The sequence below is a fragment of the Notothenia coriiceps genome, unplaced genomic scaffold, assembly GCF_000735185.1.
Source record: "Notothenia coriiceps isolate Sejong01 unplaced genomic scaffold, NC01 NC01_scaffold00030490, whole genome shotgun sequence".
Taxonomy (NCBI): Eukaryota; Metazoa; Chordata; class Actinopteri; order Perciformes; family Nototheniidae; genus Notothenia; species Notothenia coriiceps.
Window position 1 is genome coordinate 6,626 of NW_011363191.1, and position 16,394 is coordinate 23,019.

The 16,394-nt window shown below is 38.1% G+C and overlaps 3 protein-coding genes and 1 long non-coding RNA gene across 4 annotated transcripts; 2 read left to right on the forward strand and 2 right to left on the reverse strand.

Annotated features, from left to right (window-relative positions):
- Positions 1-336: 336 nt before the first annotated feature.
- Positions 337-3,749, reverse strand: LOC104959592 (bolA-like protein 2). Its single transcript, XM_010787502.1, has 4 exons — positions 3,642-3,749; positions 3,359-3,423; positions 1,701-1,798; positions 337-566 (listed from the first exon to the last, which is right to left on the reverse strand). The coding sequence occupies exons 2-4, from the start codon at positions 3,419-3,421 to the stop codon at positions 467-469; spliced, it is 261 nt and encodes an 86-aa protein (XP_010785804.1). The 5' UTR covers positions 3,422-3,423; positions 3,642-3,749; the 3' UTR covers positions 337-466.
- Positions 3,750-3,831: 82 nt separating this feature from the next.
- Positions 3,832-6,695, forward strand: slx1b (SLX1 homolog B, structure-specific endonuclease subunit). The gene is made up of 4 exons (XM_010787506.1): positions 3,832-4,505; positions 5,132-5,183; positions 6,136-6,459; positions 6,681-6,695. The coding sequence occupies exons 1-4, from the start codon at positions 4,333-4,335 to the stop codon at positions 6,693-6,695; spliced, it is 564 nt and encodes a 187-aa protein (XP_010785808.1). The 5' UTR covers positions 3,832-4,332.
- A 1,113-nt stretch (positions 6,696-7,808) lies between these two features.
- LOC104959594 (membrane-spanning 4-domains subfamily A member 4D-like) lies at positions 7,809-13,157 on the forward strand. Its single transcript, XM_010787503.1, has 7 exons — positions 7,809-7,959; positions 8,188-8,309; positions 8,916-9,026; positions 9,322-9,375; positions 10,150-10,308; positions 10,711-10,833; positions 12,013-13,157. Exons 1-7 carry the CDS (start codon positions 7,953-7,955, stop codon positions 12,049-12,051), a joined length of 615 nt encoding a protein of 204 aa, XP_010785805.1. The 5' UTR covers positions 7,809-7,952; the 3' UTR covers positions 12,052-13,157.
- On the reverse strand, positions 13,043-15,175 carry LOC104959593 (uncharacterized). Its single transcript, XR_799889.1, has 2 exons — positions 14,843-15,175; positions 13,043-14,070 (listed from the first exon to the last, which is right to left on the reverse strand). It is a non-coding gene; the product is annotated as an uncharacterized lncRNA (long non-coding RNA).
- Between the last annotated feature and the right edge of the window lie 1,219 nt (positions 15,176-16,394).

Here is a 16,394-nt window from a genome sequence, read left to right on the forward strand (position 1 = left end):
CTACAGATCCAAAATAGCCTCTTACTAACTCAGTAAGACTATATATCATAAATATATATAAATAGTGATATGTAGATATAAAAATGTTCCACTTACTAGTCAGTTCTCCTTATATCTTATATAGCCCAGGAATATATGAAATACAAATTGATTTAATCCGTTCAGTATAGTGCACCCTTTGTCTATATTTGAAATGTTAATTTGTTGGAGGGAAACATGAAATGTGCACCCATTCTGTTAAGTGACAAAGATGAATATTTTTTTAATGCAATATTAATTGGCTTCCTCTCAAGAGCTTCAAATGAAACTTTCATTAAAAAAAAACACAAGACAAAATACAGCAGCCAAGTGTTTTATTGTCAGCTGAAGATTTCATTGCATTTATAATAATATTACCGATTTATAGTGCTTGTATTCTTTCTAAATATCACAATATCAGAGCCTGTGTGAGAGTGTAATGAGTGTGTCATTGTGCTTTCTGTTTCTCCCACTGTTCCGGTGTGAGAGTTTTCTGTTCAAAAGCGTGGATCTCTTTCAGCTCCTCAGCCAGGCACGTGTTCACCAGCCTGAGGAAACACACACAGGTTGAGAGTCTGGACAAAGGGACGCTGGACATCTTGGGTGGTAGAGCGCTGAATGGTTAGGAGGTACTCTTTCTAACACAACACAAATAAGTGGATTATAATAAGATAATAATTACGATTCTGTAAAAGTTGCAAAACTGCACCATTTTTAAAGCCACTCAAATATGGAAATGCTTTCTCTGTTTTACATCACATGTAATGAATATTGACGGGCAATGGACCGTCAGAAAAATACATTGAAGCCATCACCTTGAACTTTCAGAAATTTGGATGAACATTTTTTACAAATTTCTGGCATTTTATAAAAAACTATTCATCTAGGAAATAGATGAATTGATAATTATAAATAATCAATAGTTGCAGCTATAATTGTTCAATTTAATTTCTAAATAAATTAAGGTTACGTTTCTTGTGAAAAAAAAGTAGTCAACTTGTCATATTATGAGATGATCTAACAAGGATTCACATAAATCTTACAACCACTATACTATGTGTTAAGATGCAAATTATTGGATCTACCGTGGTATAGTGTTAAAGATACATATAGAAATGATATTAGTTGAGAAATTGTGCATTAAAAAAGGGAACAAGCTTAACACATTTGTTTTGATAAAACAGGCAATTTGACTGTATTGTATATACGTAAAAAAGATACTCAAAAGAGAATGTCTTGATCAAGCTGATTATAAAAACAAAAAATAAATTAAAAAAGCTTTTTGTCACAGAATTAAACATGTGTATAATTATATTGATTACTATCACATTTCTGATGTGAAATATGTTATTCCCTGACACATGTATAGCTTTCTACTAATAGAAAGCCCAGCATGTCTGTCCCCTTCAGCTCAGGGTACAGAGGTTCTACCTCTGTGGCAGCATACTGTATGTGTCAATCATTATGTCCATCAGCTCTTTCAGTTGTTATACACCTCTATGAGTCACCTGGTACGACAGCACCTACATGTTTGATTGTCAGTCAAGTTTCTCTCTTTGCAAATCAACATCTTTAATCCTGTCCGGACTTTAGTACTGCCTGCACCTACCTGGGACATCTTTTGAACTGAAATGATACCAAAGATCTGAGCATGGTGTGACAGTGACTACAGTGTGTAATACCTGTGTCTCTGGAGCAGTGGTTTCCCCTCAAACTGGGAGGAGACTACCAGGACTTTGTAGCTGGCAGCACATCTGTTGGGGGACGTATCCTCCACATCCTGCAGTGGACCAGACAAAGTTACAGCCAACATTTAACTACTGAATTACTGCAGTGATGATGATGATGATGATGATGATGATGATGATGATGATGATGATGGGCTCTATACTATAGCTGGGCAGTTATGTCTAAACTAGCAAGATAGATGGATAGAAAGACAGCCAACATTTAACTACTGAATTACTGCAGTGATGATGATGATGATGATGATGATGATGATGATGATGATGATGGGCTCTATCCTGCAACCTGGCTCAGTTATATACTATAGCTGGGCAGTTATGTCTAAACTAGCAAGATAGATGGATAGATAGATGGATAGAAAGACAGCCAACATTTAACTACTGAATTACTGCAGTGATGATGATGATGATGATGATGATGATGATGATGATGATGATGATGATGATGATGATGATGATGATGATGGGCTCTATCCTGCAACCTGGCTCAGTTATATACTATAGCTGGGCAGTTATGTCTAAACTAGCAAGATAGATGGATAGATAGATGGATAGAAAGATAGATGATAGATGGATAGATACTATAGATATATAGATAGATAGATAGATGGATAGATAGATACTATAGATATATAGATATATATATAGATAGATGGATAGATAGATAGATAGATGGATAGATACTATAGATATATAGATAGATAGATAGATGGAGAGATATAGATAGATAGATAGATAGATAGATAGATAGATAGATAGATGGATGGATGGATGGATAGATAGATGGATAGATAGATAGATGGATAGATAGATAGATACAGTAGATGGATGGATGGATAGATAGATGGATGATGATAGATAGATGGATAGATGGATAGATAGATAGATGGATAGATGGATGGATAGATAGATGGATAGATGGATAGATGGATAGATGGATGGATAGATGGATAGATAGATGGACAGATAGATGGATGGATATTACACATTAGTTAAACATTTGAAAAGATAAGTGAAGATACAAATATAATACAAAAATAACTTTATAAGCAAATGTATACATATTCACATAATACACAATACAGAAAATACTGAATAATACACTTTTGTTTGAATACAACAGTCCATTTCACTAAGCACCAGAAGCATATAGAAATATACTACAAGGAACAGAGACATTTATTAATATATACTTTACAATTTTGCAAAGTAGGCCTGCTAAGCACCACCTAAACTCTATTCAATTGGTGCTCTCTATTTGTTGTTTATAACATATAGTTAGTGATGTACAACAGCATGGCATTCACTTCAAAGACAAGCAGACTCACTGAAATAGTACTTGTGAAATGAAAGGAATCAGGCTTAAATAAAAATCCCAGTTCTCTTTTTCTAACAAACCAAAATGGCTAAATACCTGCACTATGGAATATAGTAGTGAGAAGCTATTGCTGTAAATAATGACATTTTTCACTTGTGTACCTTTGCATACAGGCAACATAATGTTACATCTGAATAATGCTTACATTGAGTTTGTTTCTGCTGACAACAGAAGACTGGGCTAACGTGTAATACAAAAATAATAAGTAGAAACATACCACGTGTACTGCTGCGAGCTCCTTGGTCAGTTTATCCCGGATGTGATCAGCTGTAATAGCCATGTCTGTATAAATAAAAGGTACATTGTAACGTTAGTATAGTACAGCCGCTGCAGTGTGGCTAAATCAATGTGTATAGATCTCTCTGAGTGTAGACAGAGGCATGGACATGTTGATACCGGAAGTGTTAAGGTATCCTTCAGTTTAGCATTTCGACCGTCCAACAAAACACTATTACATCACAATTGTGAACTGATTTTTTTATTTAGAAGCGTATCATTACCAAAGGCCTTGAGTTATACAGTGTTTTAGCTAAATTCAGTCACAGGGTAAATATCCATGGGGTGAACGACGTGTGAGTGTCTGTACTGAAGAATATATACTAATAGCCAATCAGATGCAATATGTTTCCATTATGGGCGGGACATATATTTTAAAGTAGCGAATCCATGAGCGTAACACAATTGTAGGTGTCTTTACAGAAAGACAAACTAAACGTTAAGCGAGATTAATATAAACAGAAATCTATGCTATACATTGATTACACTGTAAATGAAACAGTATTTGTTGGTCGCACATTATTATATTAGCTTTGTATTTGTCTTGCAGAAGGCTCACATGAGTCCTTTAAGGCATAGTTTATCAGGCAGTTCAGTAGGCAGCTAAGACGGGCAATGTTTACAAGCTAAGGTCCACTACTCTCATTTGTTGAAAGGTATGCTATGGGTATCCATCGAAACTATGCATGAACATTTTAAAGCATCTGAATTCAAGCTATTCAGATAATTATGCAGTGCAAATTGAAGTATTATCACAACATAATTGTCTAAAGTGTTTACAATTGGTTATTTTTTGACTTTTTGTTCATGGCTCTACTAGCTAAAATGTACACAAGTCAGATAATGTTATGCTGCTAGCTCATTCCATGGGTCCAAAACAATATCAGCGAACGTGGCTGCTTACACTGTTCCAAGATGGTTGTAGAGGTAGAAAACTTATTTGGTGTGTACATGCTGTACTGCACCAACCCTAAATTCAAAGGGCGTATTTACATTGGCTTCACTGTGAACCCTGAGCGCAGAATAGGACAGCACAACGCCGGACGGCACCGAGGTGGGGCGAAGAGGACCAGTGGGAGGGGACCGTGGTGAGAGTTACACTGCTATACTACATCATGTTCCCTGTAGGATTACACGATTATCGATCTGTGGAATGTAACGTCTTATTATTATTATTATTATTATTATTATTATTATTATTATTATTATATATTCATGTAATGTAATTTTGGGGTGCTTGAGTATTTCCATGTTCTGCTACTTTATACTTCTACTTTCAGAGCTAAATGTTGTACTTTTACTGCACTACATATATTTAACACTTGTAGTTAACATAAATAAATGTTTATATGATATATATATATGCACTAGTAATTTACTCGGTACTTTCCGAAATGTGCTCCATATTGACGAAATACAACATTAAAAAACATTTAATTTTGAATAAAAACACAATAATATAATATTCTATAATAACACAAAAACATTTATAAGAGGCATTCTGCACATTGAGTACTTTTACTTTTGATACTTGAGTACATTTACCTAATAATACTTTTACATACAATACAATTTCACCTGAGGATTTATACTTGTCGTGGAGTATTTTAAGTATGTGGTGTTAAATGAATACCACATTCTTAAAATACATAAGTAGAGGATCTTTTTCCACCACTGTTATTGATGTTCTGCATATGTTCCTTGCTGTGTACAGGGACATGGTCCTTATAATACACGGCTTCCCCTCTGATATTGCTGCCCTTCGGGTAAGTAAAAGTCTGTTTATTGAAGTGACTGAATAAAAAGCCCCTGTCACATCATTTAAAGGGACGATAATAGAGAACAAGCGTCATTGGCTCGTGATGAGGAAGTGAATGTGAGGGCAGAACTTTATTTGCTGATGTTTCATCAAGTTCTAAAGCAGAAATGAATAGCCATCCAACACTCAGCAGACTGACACTGCAGATTTCAGTCTGCTGTGTATCAATGTATCACGTTCTGAAACATCTGATCTCTTCACAGTAGATTTCAGAGAGTTGTTGTTTCCTCAAGTGAAACATTCTTCTCCTCAATCGCTGCCAATTTCTTGTCAGTCTAAGTTGCCCGACCTTCAGACGAGGTGAACACAAACAGGAAGGAAAACAAGGGAATTTCCAAATCCTGGTGTCCTTTGTCTCCCATGTATACTATTCTTTGTTGGATTGTTTTTTTTGGTCTTGAATTCAGTTCACGGTAGTATTTCAAATGACCTGTTTGTAGTTTTCTTTCACCCATGAATAGTTCTAACTCATCATTAAATCCCCTCTGGCTGGCAGAGAGCTCACAGCTGCATAGTTTCTTATGTTGCTTTGATAACTGTACACCTTTACAATTAAACATCACAATTTGTCCATCAGTATATGGTGTATTCACACTGTACATTGATATTTAATTTAATATGAACACTCCATGTTAATAATATCCTACTTCTATATTTTGTGAGAAGTAATTGGCCCTTCATCGCGTATACTTGACTCTTCAGATGTATACCTTCCACCGTTACTATGTATATATTTTACTTTAAAGTTCAGTTTTTATTTTCTATTTTGAGAAGTTTATATTTTATGCTTGTGTCTGTTTATAATGTGCTCCTTTTCATTTTCACATTGCATGCAATGCCTTGTTTACATGCTGCCGTAATGAAAAAATCTTATCTTATCTTTATGTTAACTGTGGCAGTTTGAGTGGGCGTGGCAGCACCCCCACTCCTCCAGGCGGCTCTCCCACGTGCCCCGGCGCTCCAGGAAAGAGTCCAGCCTGCAGTTCCACTGGCGGGTGGTCTCCAGCATGCTACGGGTCCCCCCCTGGAGCAGGCTGCCGCTGACGGCCCGCTGGCTCAGACAGGAGTACAGGATGGACTTTGAGCCCAGCCTGCAGCCCCCCCTCCACGTCCCCATCGCCTTCGGGAGTGTCAGAGCCAAGAAGAAGCTGCAGCCTGCAGGGAAGGATGAGGATGAGGAGCAGGAGACATCCAGCTGTTTCCTCTGTAAAGGACTGGTCAAGGTAAAGACTGTTCAAACAATTAGAATAGCATTTTTTAAATTTGCATTTTTTGAAACACTTATATAATGGTTACAACATTAATACTTATACTACATTGATTGTCACATCTTACCACCTGGTCATTATAAAAGTGACTTACCCTTTTTCGCATCTTTCATCAAAGATATGAACTTGGTTTCTGATTTCATGGTTATATTTTTCCATTCCATTTCATTTACCAGATTCTTCCATTGTGAGCTAATTAAATTGTTATCTTTTAACAAATATTTGAATAATAATTTGTATTCCCTCTAGTGTTTTCCTAAGTTTTAAAGTAGAACATTTTTTAAAACATCCCAAACCTTGATATTGGTTCTGAATCAGAGATAAACAGTGTATCCATCCTCTCAGTATGTCTGGGTGTGGGTTAGCTTAGGATCTGGTTCTGGTCTCTGCACTCACAATTGAAAATGATAATGCAGGGATAGGCAGGGAAGAGTCGGTAGGAGGAGCAGGGCCATTGCAGGTAATGGGTAATGGGTGTTGGCTTATTAGCGTGCTGATAGGCTAACGTTAGCATGGTAATATGAATACAGACAACCTGTATGAAATAAACGGCAAAAACACAAAGATATTACAATACAAAAACAGCACAAATTACTATATCAAAGCTCACTTAATAACATATACAATCGTTCTTCTGGCGTACAGTTGAAAACGTTTACATCAGGGCTATTCAATTGGCGGCCCGCGGGCCAAATCCGGCCCCCGGGTGATATTTACTGGCCCTTTGAGTATAATGTTAAAAAGTAAAAAAAAATTTTTTTAAGTTTAATTAAAAAAAAAATTTCATTTACATTTTTTTTTTTGGGCCAGAGTGCCTTTATTCCTGAGAGGGTGTTACATTGAGAGATAGAGGGGAAGACATTGCCTGAAAACTTTGGCGGGCTCGGGTTTCGAACCCACATACTGGCAACTCCTGTCATTTATTGCGTCTCTGCGCGCGTCCTCGCGGCTCGCGCTGCCCTTCACTACAAGCTCGCGCACCTTCGACGGTTTCGCGCCAATGGTACGATTAATCAAACCTGGTCAGCATAGTCGGATATCAAAATGTCTCTTTCTACGTTAAAAAAACGAAAGGTTGACACCGAAAACCGGCAATTCAACAGCGAGTGGAAAGAGAAGTACTTGTACACACAAGTACTTCTCTTTCCACTCGCTGTTGAATTGCCGGTTTTCGGTGTCAACCTTTCGTTTTTTTAACGTAGAAAGAGACATTTTGATATCCGACTATGCNCTCGCCTAGGGCACCAAAGTGTCTAGGGCCGGCCCTGATCCCGGATATAATCAGCTGATTTGTGTCTGAGGGGAGTCTTGATGCAGAGCCAGACGCGGGGAGGGAGGGACTCGAACTCCCAAAAAGCATCAGTCCGAGTTGTTGCAAAACGTCCGATCTGCAGCCTGGAACTTCGAAAACACGTTTAAAAGTGGAAGTGAGGGTGGATACCAGGACCATGTCCGGTAAATGCACGCTTTCTGTTCTCACATTATTTACTGGCGTTTAGCTAACAAGGAGGAAAGACCGTTATTGTGTTTGTGATGCAATCCAGATGCTTTCTGCTTTTAATACTGCGGCTCACTTCCGCTACACACGCACCCGCAACAGATGCAAGTTCTTCTGCTTACCGCCCTATTTTTCCTGCACTTTGTTACTTTATAAGAAGAGTAAGATACCTGTGTCTGTTTCAGAGGAAGCATCAGTTGTGGAGGAGGGTCTCTCCCCCTCTCAGACCCCCCTGGTGTCAGTCAGCTTCGAGAGGAGCGTCAACTGGAAACAGAAGTACCTAGAGGCTGAGCCCAAAGCTCTGGGGGTACTGTGTGTGTGTGTGTGTGTGTGTGTGTGTGTGTGTGTGTGTGTGTGTGTGTGTGTGTGTGTGTGTGTGTGTGTGTGTGTGTGTGTGTGTGTGTGTGTGTGTGTGTGTGTGTGTGTGTGTGTGTGTGTGTGTGTGTTTCAGAAGAACCAATACATTATTGTCAAAATACTTAATTACTAGTAAAAGTTCTGCATTCAAAATCTAACTTAAGTAAGCAAAGTGTGCTTACGGTTTAAAAAGTAAAAGTATTCATTATGCAGAAATTGTCTTTACGTGTCTATATCATTATATAACACAGTTCTGATTGACTTTTTTGAAAATATTTTTATAATTTCACTTAAAAAGTTAGTCTACTAGTTTAATGTTTAGAGATGCATTGTTAAAAGTACCTAAAGCTGTTAAATAAATGTAGTGGAGTAAAACTACAGTATTTACCTCTTAAATGTATTCGAGGTATTAAGTGGCATGAAATGGAAATACTCAAGTAAAGTACCTCAAAATTGTACTTAAGTACAGTTCCTAAGTAATTTTACTTAGTTACTTCCCACCTCTGCTCTACAGAGCCTGAGCTTGTCATCTTGAGATGTTCTCTCTGTTCTCCAGATCACTCAGATCGGCCTCAGTCTGTTTCAGATCATCAGCTCGGCGCTGTTCATGTCCAAAGGCCTGAGTGTTACTCCCACTGACATACCGGTCATCATCTTATCTCTACTGGTAAGCATATCCAGAACCTTTAATATTCATTCCTCATTAGCGGAACAAAAGATGGAGCAGTTATTATTTATTATTTATTATTTGATTTATCTTTGTCGTTGCTTGTTCATGACTGTAAACGTATTTGAAGTATTGAAATATTTTTGTCGCGTTAGTTGTTTTTTGTAAAGTCCATTGAATTCCACCATGTTGTTTTACATTTTCTATGTGTAGGGGGGCCTAAGGTGCCAATTATAACACTGCCGCAGAGTGATTAAAGGTTAGCGTGCTCACATGATTCCTGTTCTGTTCACAGGTGTTAATAGCTGGGAGTTTGACCGTAGCAGCACAGAACCTGCATCTCCCAACGGTGAGTTACCGGCTGGACACTAATGTCTCTCAAATCTCACAGGATCACCAATTATATATGAGTCACATAATAACTAGTACCAAACACAAATATCCAGGCGTACTTGCTTTAATATACAATGGAACATGTCAAAATGTCTTGTCATAGGAATTTAGGACTAGTTTGCACTTTTATACAATCCACAAAAACAGAACTGATCAGTCACTTCCTCTATAGGAGCAGTTAGATTTGTCAGCCATTTTGCTCCTTCAGCTGGTCGCACGCAGTGGAAGAAGGAACCATTTATTAAAGGATCAGTGCAGGGAAGCTAAACACCAGAGTGGCTGTGACTTAAAGGGGATGTATAATGAACATTTTCTGGTTCATACTTACAGTATATTTTGGGTTTCTAGTTACATTCTTTTTCTCACGTCTGGAACGCTCCGTTTTAGCGCCTGTCTCTTTAAGATAGGTCTGTATTCTACTGGCCTGCAAAGGGAGTTATTTTACAGTTTAAGGATATGTTCTTACCTAAACATGCATTGAAAGATGATTATTTTTTTAAGACTACGGATAAGAGTGACGTGGGTAATCCCAGTTGTGGCAATTGAAAACGTTAGTCCACCTAGTACATTGGACAGTGGATTGAACAGGATTTACTTTGCTGTTTTCCTTTCCTAATTGAAATATCAAGTAATTCTCTGTCATTTTATCACGTCTGTAAAAATCTTCTAAAACAAAGCAAACAGGTTTCATTTAAAACAAATGTTGTGTCTTGTATCTCGTGCTCTTCAGCTGAGGGCGTGTTTGGGGATGCAGATCGTGGCTGTCACCGCCTCCATCGCCAACATGATCATCGCTCTGGTTAAAATGAATGATATCCCCTACTTCTGCAGGCAATACTACTACTATGACCAGAACTCCACCTCACGAGAGTACTGCCATAACATAGAGGTGAGCTCTTATGAGATCCAGACTTTTAACTTAATACTTCATTTGAGTTGGATAATGACACTCCTGTAAGTGGAATGCTTGTTTTTATAACAACAAACATTTTCACATTCAAAGTTACTGAGTTTATTCTTTAATTGTTAGCGATCTTTTTCAATGATATTTCTGTTTCTGAAATATTTAGTTTGTTACGTTTTAAGTGATTTTGTTAGGTTCTGATTATACTATTATTAAAATGATGTATAGTTTTGATATGTTGCTGAAATAATAATAATAACAATAATAATAATAATACGCATTTCAAATGTCTGTGGAAGTCTAATCCTAGAAATGTACAATTTTTTTATGTTGTATTCTTTATTCTGTTAAAGCATAATTTTTGCACATTTCCTGAACCCATTACAGGGCACGATTTCACACTTCTCTTCCGAGTGTGTGGTCATTAACGTTGCCCTGGTGACCATCTCCATCACTGTGGCCGCCTACTGCTGCAAGGTGACCAACTGCTGCTCGCCAGCCCCCAAAATGGTGAGTCAAAAACTCCCTGAACCACTGGTTTCATCATGGAGGTCCTCTGTGTTTGAATACTGCCTGAATACATACCAAACTACCAGAGAAATTAAGATGGAGGGCCAGCATGATCATGTTCGGACCCTCATAGGAGAGGAATAAATGTGTTAGTTTTTGAGATACCTTTAGAGAGGTAGAACAAAGCACAATGGTGTTTTCATTCCTTCAACATGTCTTTGAAATACACGGTTCTAAAAATATATTTTACTGCAAAATTTGTTTTATTGGTCCATGTTTGTATAATGTTTGAAAAATGTAATCTTCTTTCAAAAGGATTGTGTCCACAAAAATGATCAGAATGTCACTAAATTAAGACTAGACATTCACAGGCATTGCACACATTCAAACAAAGCTTTATTCATTACCTTTGAAATATATACACTTAAACACACACAAGTTATAGGCCGAAATGGAGTAGGAAATTGAAAAACCAATAGATAAGTATATACTTTTTTGACATTATTAAAGTAAGGGGGCCAGTCACCAACATTTTTAATTTGTATACCAAAGACTTTTTCCTAAAAATAGGTTATTTTACTATTAAACTTCACCCTATGCTGTCTGCAGCCCCTAACAGTAACTAGTGCCCCCAAGCAACAAGGGGGTCTTGTGGGTGTAGATGTGGAGGGAGGGGCACAACCCATAGATCAACAGATATAATATAACTATCTGTTATGGGCGGGAGTGGTTCAGTCTGCCGGGACTTTGGACCGAAGGGTTGTCGGTTCACGTCCCCGATCGGACCATAAAATATGGAGTGTGGACTGGTACTGGGGAGGAGCCAGTTCACCTCCTGGGCCACTGCCGAAGTGCCCTTGAGCAAGGCACCTAACCCCCAACTGCTCACTGGCTGCCTCTGCTCTGACCTCTCAACTGCATGTGCATGTGTGCATATAACTGTGTGTGTATTTGTATATGTATGTGCATGTTCTAAAAAGTGTGTACTGTATGACCTGTATAAAAACGCATGTGTGTGTACGACAGAGTGGAAACTGAATTTCCCCCTCGGGGGATTAATAAAGCTTCTTCTTCTTCTTCTTCTTCAAGCATCCATTTAAAAAACCCGTACATTACTACAGTAGCTTTGAACGCAGCAGGTTTTAACATTTGTTCTTGTTTGTGTTTTCCCCCCCTCAGCCGGTGATCACTGTGCAGGCCCCCCCCGCCCAGCTGTGAGGGGCAAACAGATGTTCAGCTACATACAAATGCTACAGAAAATGTAAAAGTGCACTAATCAACATTTTTGTATAACCAATGTATCAAATAACTATGTGAAATGTGAAAGGGGTTTGTTTGAGCAGCTTATGAGACAGTTGTTATGTTTAAAGACTTGGTGAGACCAAACCAGAGCTAAAAGGAGAGCAGAACTCCAGCTGGACACAAACAACAACTGTTGATCTGTGTCTGATGGATGTGTTCTTCCATCATTGTCATGTCAACTACATAACCCGATCAAATGTAAAAGAAAATGTGTTCACAGCTTGGAAAAGAAATAATGAATGCATCTTGAAAAATGTACTTTTTAAAGTATTACATTACATTATCATCCTTCATTCTTACTTCTGCACATTTTTCATTTCATCTCTAATAAGACAATTAATCTCAGTCTATTTTGATCTTTAAAATGCTACAGTAGTAACAACAATCAGAATACCTGTATTCGTCCAATAAAGGGGAAATGTGCATTTGTTACAGCAAGAAAAGAGCCAAAGACAGCTTAATATTGCCATGCATTAAAAAAATATTAAAGATACAAATGTTAAGGGACAAATGCCTAAAATATATACAGACAGATATTGAAGAAGTGGAAGTAACTCTGGCTGATCTCTAGCAATAGGAGGGAATTACATACTGATGGGAAATGCTCAAATGTAGCATAAGTAGAGAAACGTCCTGAAGTCGTAAACAGGTCTTCTAAAGTGTGCTAACATTAGCCACTATACGTTACTGCTCATACCAAGTAAGACTGTGGCAACAAACCCCTGAGTGTATTAAATTGATGTGTATTACTGCTTATTAACTACACTTTTCTATAAGAGAAGGATTGTGTTGTTTCTTCTTTAAGGTACAGTCATGCTCTAACATGATATAGCCAAGGTGAATAATACAAGACAAATAATGGGTGCTTACTATATAAGTACAATCACTAATCAAAGCACATGAACGCTTTTCCTGAAAGTATTTTTATTCAGATTGTATGATTATAGCTACCTAGATAATGTTTGTCTTTTCTTACTGCAACTAACATGAATGAATAATACATACAAAAACATGTAAAGGAGGTTTGGCTGCTGCTCTTTCTTTGTGAAAGAGACATTGTGTATAGCGCGTAGTGTCAAAATGTGTTATTACCATTAACAGGTCCTCTCCTGTCCTTATTTGGACACAAAATGAAAAATCCCAAAGATTTCCCCAGCTCATTTGAGGATTGGAAATTGTTATAGAGCCCACAACAATGCATTTAGAGATACACATTGCCTACACATGTGACACTGATCAACAAAAACATGTATTCAAATTGAAATCTTTAGAAATGATCAGCACCCTTTAACATCTACTTGTCCTTGTATGTTTCTTTGTAAAGCAACCTTGAGGTTATGAAAGGCGCTATATAAATTCAAGTTATTATTATTATTATCTAACTAACATTACAACTTTATTAAAAGGGCCCTATTCTGCTCAACATCGGCTTCATGTAACATGTCTCCATGCTTTAGTGTGTGTGAGAGGAACTCCCTCTGAAGGGAACTCAAGGAGTTCAGCCTCTGTAGACCATTGAAATGCACAGAAAGCGATAGCACACACTACAGGAGAGGGAACACCCATACAACATAACAGGGCCTGTATATTTACTATAACTGCATAACCACAATCACTTTCAATCAACAGACCAGTATCTTTAGTTTCAACTTGTCCCGCTTTATTACTTACTAAATAATGTTTTAGGTCAAATCCTTTGTCACACAATGCATTAAAACTTAGATTTTTTCCACAAATACTGAATACATAAAAAATACATGGTACCTTGTGATTAAAATAAAAAAGATATATACAATTGGACATGGCAGGATCCTGGAGAGATTAGAATCTGTGCACATTGATACATGATTCTCTATGATCACAGTCCATTAAGAAGGAAGTGTTCAGACGTCGGGCTCCACTCCCTTATATTTGCAGTTCATCGGCCCAGTGACTCTGCGGGAGATCAGGACAAATTAGTAAAGCAAAATCTACATTCACTTGGAATATATCAATTCTTAAAATGGTTCTTTAGCTATGGTTCATAGTACAGAAGGTGACTGTGAACATAATTTCCTTTGGTTTAAAATCTAAAAACAGCCATTTTAATATACAATTTGTTTAAAGTATTATAGCTAAAGGTACAAACACAGGGTATATGCAGGAATCCTGAAGTCAAATGTAAGACCTTTTGAGACCCTTTCCATACATTTTAAGAACCTCATCTCCACTTGGAGTTTTAACCGGTTACATTGGCGACACACTTTACCTCACATTGACTATATACAGTATTGATTGTCCTTCCTCCTTATCTTCCAACCATTTGGACGCAGACTTGCATTTCCCCATAACGATGTTGTTTAACAACCGGCGTAAACGGACCTTCGCGCGCTATCAAGCAGTGAGCGTGCGATGTCCTGTTCAGATGACGTCCAACCCAACGGGATGCCATAAATAAACTACACAGAATCACACTACACACCTACGCAATGATTACATTCAGGCAGACTATAGAATACAACCTCTTTGGACAATTTATATACTTCTTGAAAACAAGCTACAAAATGTAAAACCTTGGAAAATGCCCTATAATACTTTTGAATAGCCTTCATTTTCACTAAATTGATTTATCAACTTGTAATACTTTTTAAGACCCCGCGGACACCCTGAAACAGAAGACATTCCAGTATCTGATACACTGAGCATTTAACGAGGAGTCACCATTCACCTGGGAAAGGGACGGGGTGAAGTCCTCCAGGTCTCCGAAGCAGCGGTGTTTGTGGCGGATGAGACTCCCCCAGAGCACAGAGCTCTGACAGGCCGGACATCTGCCCTCCACCGGCAGGAGGTGGGTGGGCTCCGACTTCAGGAAATGTTTAGCGAGGCAGATCACATGACCGCTCATCCCACAGGAGGGGTGGAAACAGCTCAGCTTTTCTGACACCTGAACAAAAACACAAAGAAGTCTTGGTTCATGTAACTGCTTACAAACAACGGATTGTACTGCAATAAAGTGTGACTTGCATTTCACAATTCAAAATTCCATAACATGATTCTAACTGTTAGTCAGTGATCCAGGTAAAGCCATGGAGAATGTAAACCAGGGCTATTCAATTAGTTTGGAACGGGGGCCGGTTGATGAAAATGATCCAAAGCAAGGGGCCGGGAAAAAAATTGCTTGAAATATGAGCAATCATATTAAGAGCTTCAGATACAGTAAATACTACAGCAGGTCACCCTTGAAAAAGAGTTCAATGATCTCAATGGGATTCACTGCCATAAATAAAGGTATGAAATGAAATGACTACAAAACGCATAGTGGAGTGCATATATTTTTGTTTAATTAATATCAAAAAACAATAGCCCCAAGGGGGGCGCGTGTGTTGATGAAATGGCAAGTTCGCAGAACCTCAGTAATACATTGTGAAGGCTGAATATAAACCCATCAACATCATTAGATTAGGATGGTGATGAGGTCGAATAGATTCAGCGAGCGGAGAGACGTGCGAAGTTTAGGCGCCAATACACAGCCAACTTTTTAGTGCTAATTAGGTATAATACAATAAAGACATAATGTTGAGCCATGACCACATCAATTGCTTAATTAAAAGCAAAAACAATTTACTTCTTACCAAGACTGTATTAATACCAAACCACAAAACTATCTATCTATATATATCTATTATCTTTTTATTAACATAGTGATAGACTGACATACAGTATCAACCAAACTTGGCAGATATATGCCATCTAAGAGAAAAATGGCATTTTTTCGATTTAGCAAGAGCAGGGATATTCGGGAGTATATATCTTTTCTTATGGCACAACGGCATACAGTGATGCACTATATCTGGTCAGTGAGGATAGCTCGATATTAGTTTTATGTCTTTTCATGTGTGAGAATGCCGATTCGCACGTGTAAGTCGAGCCAAACATTGTGAGGACAAAAAGTGCAAGACCCCTGAATGAAGGGAATTTCTCGTGGCTGACTTCGACTGACTCCAGAAACTTTTCAGAAACCTGCAGCGTGAAAATGACTGTCGCAGTCATCTCGATTGACTGGAACTGTCAATGAGTTCGAGTTGTAAAGACGGCCCTCATTTAATGTCACAATCAGCTCCTTTGCTGGTCAGTACAAACTCCCCCTCTACATTCAGCTAGAGAAAGGTCCTTCACCAATCTCATCACTCAGTCGCGAGACTGAAATGGTCAAACCTTGCGGCAAAGTTGGTTTTCAATGCGGTCCATAACCAGTCATCACTTGGTCGATTTGTAAACCT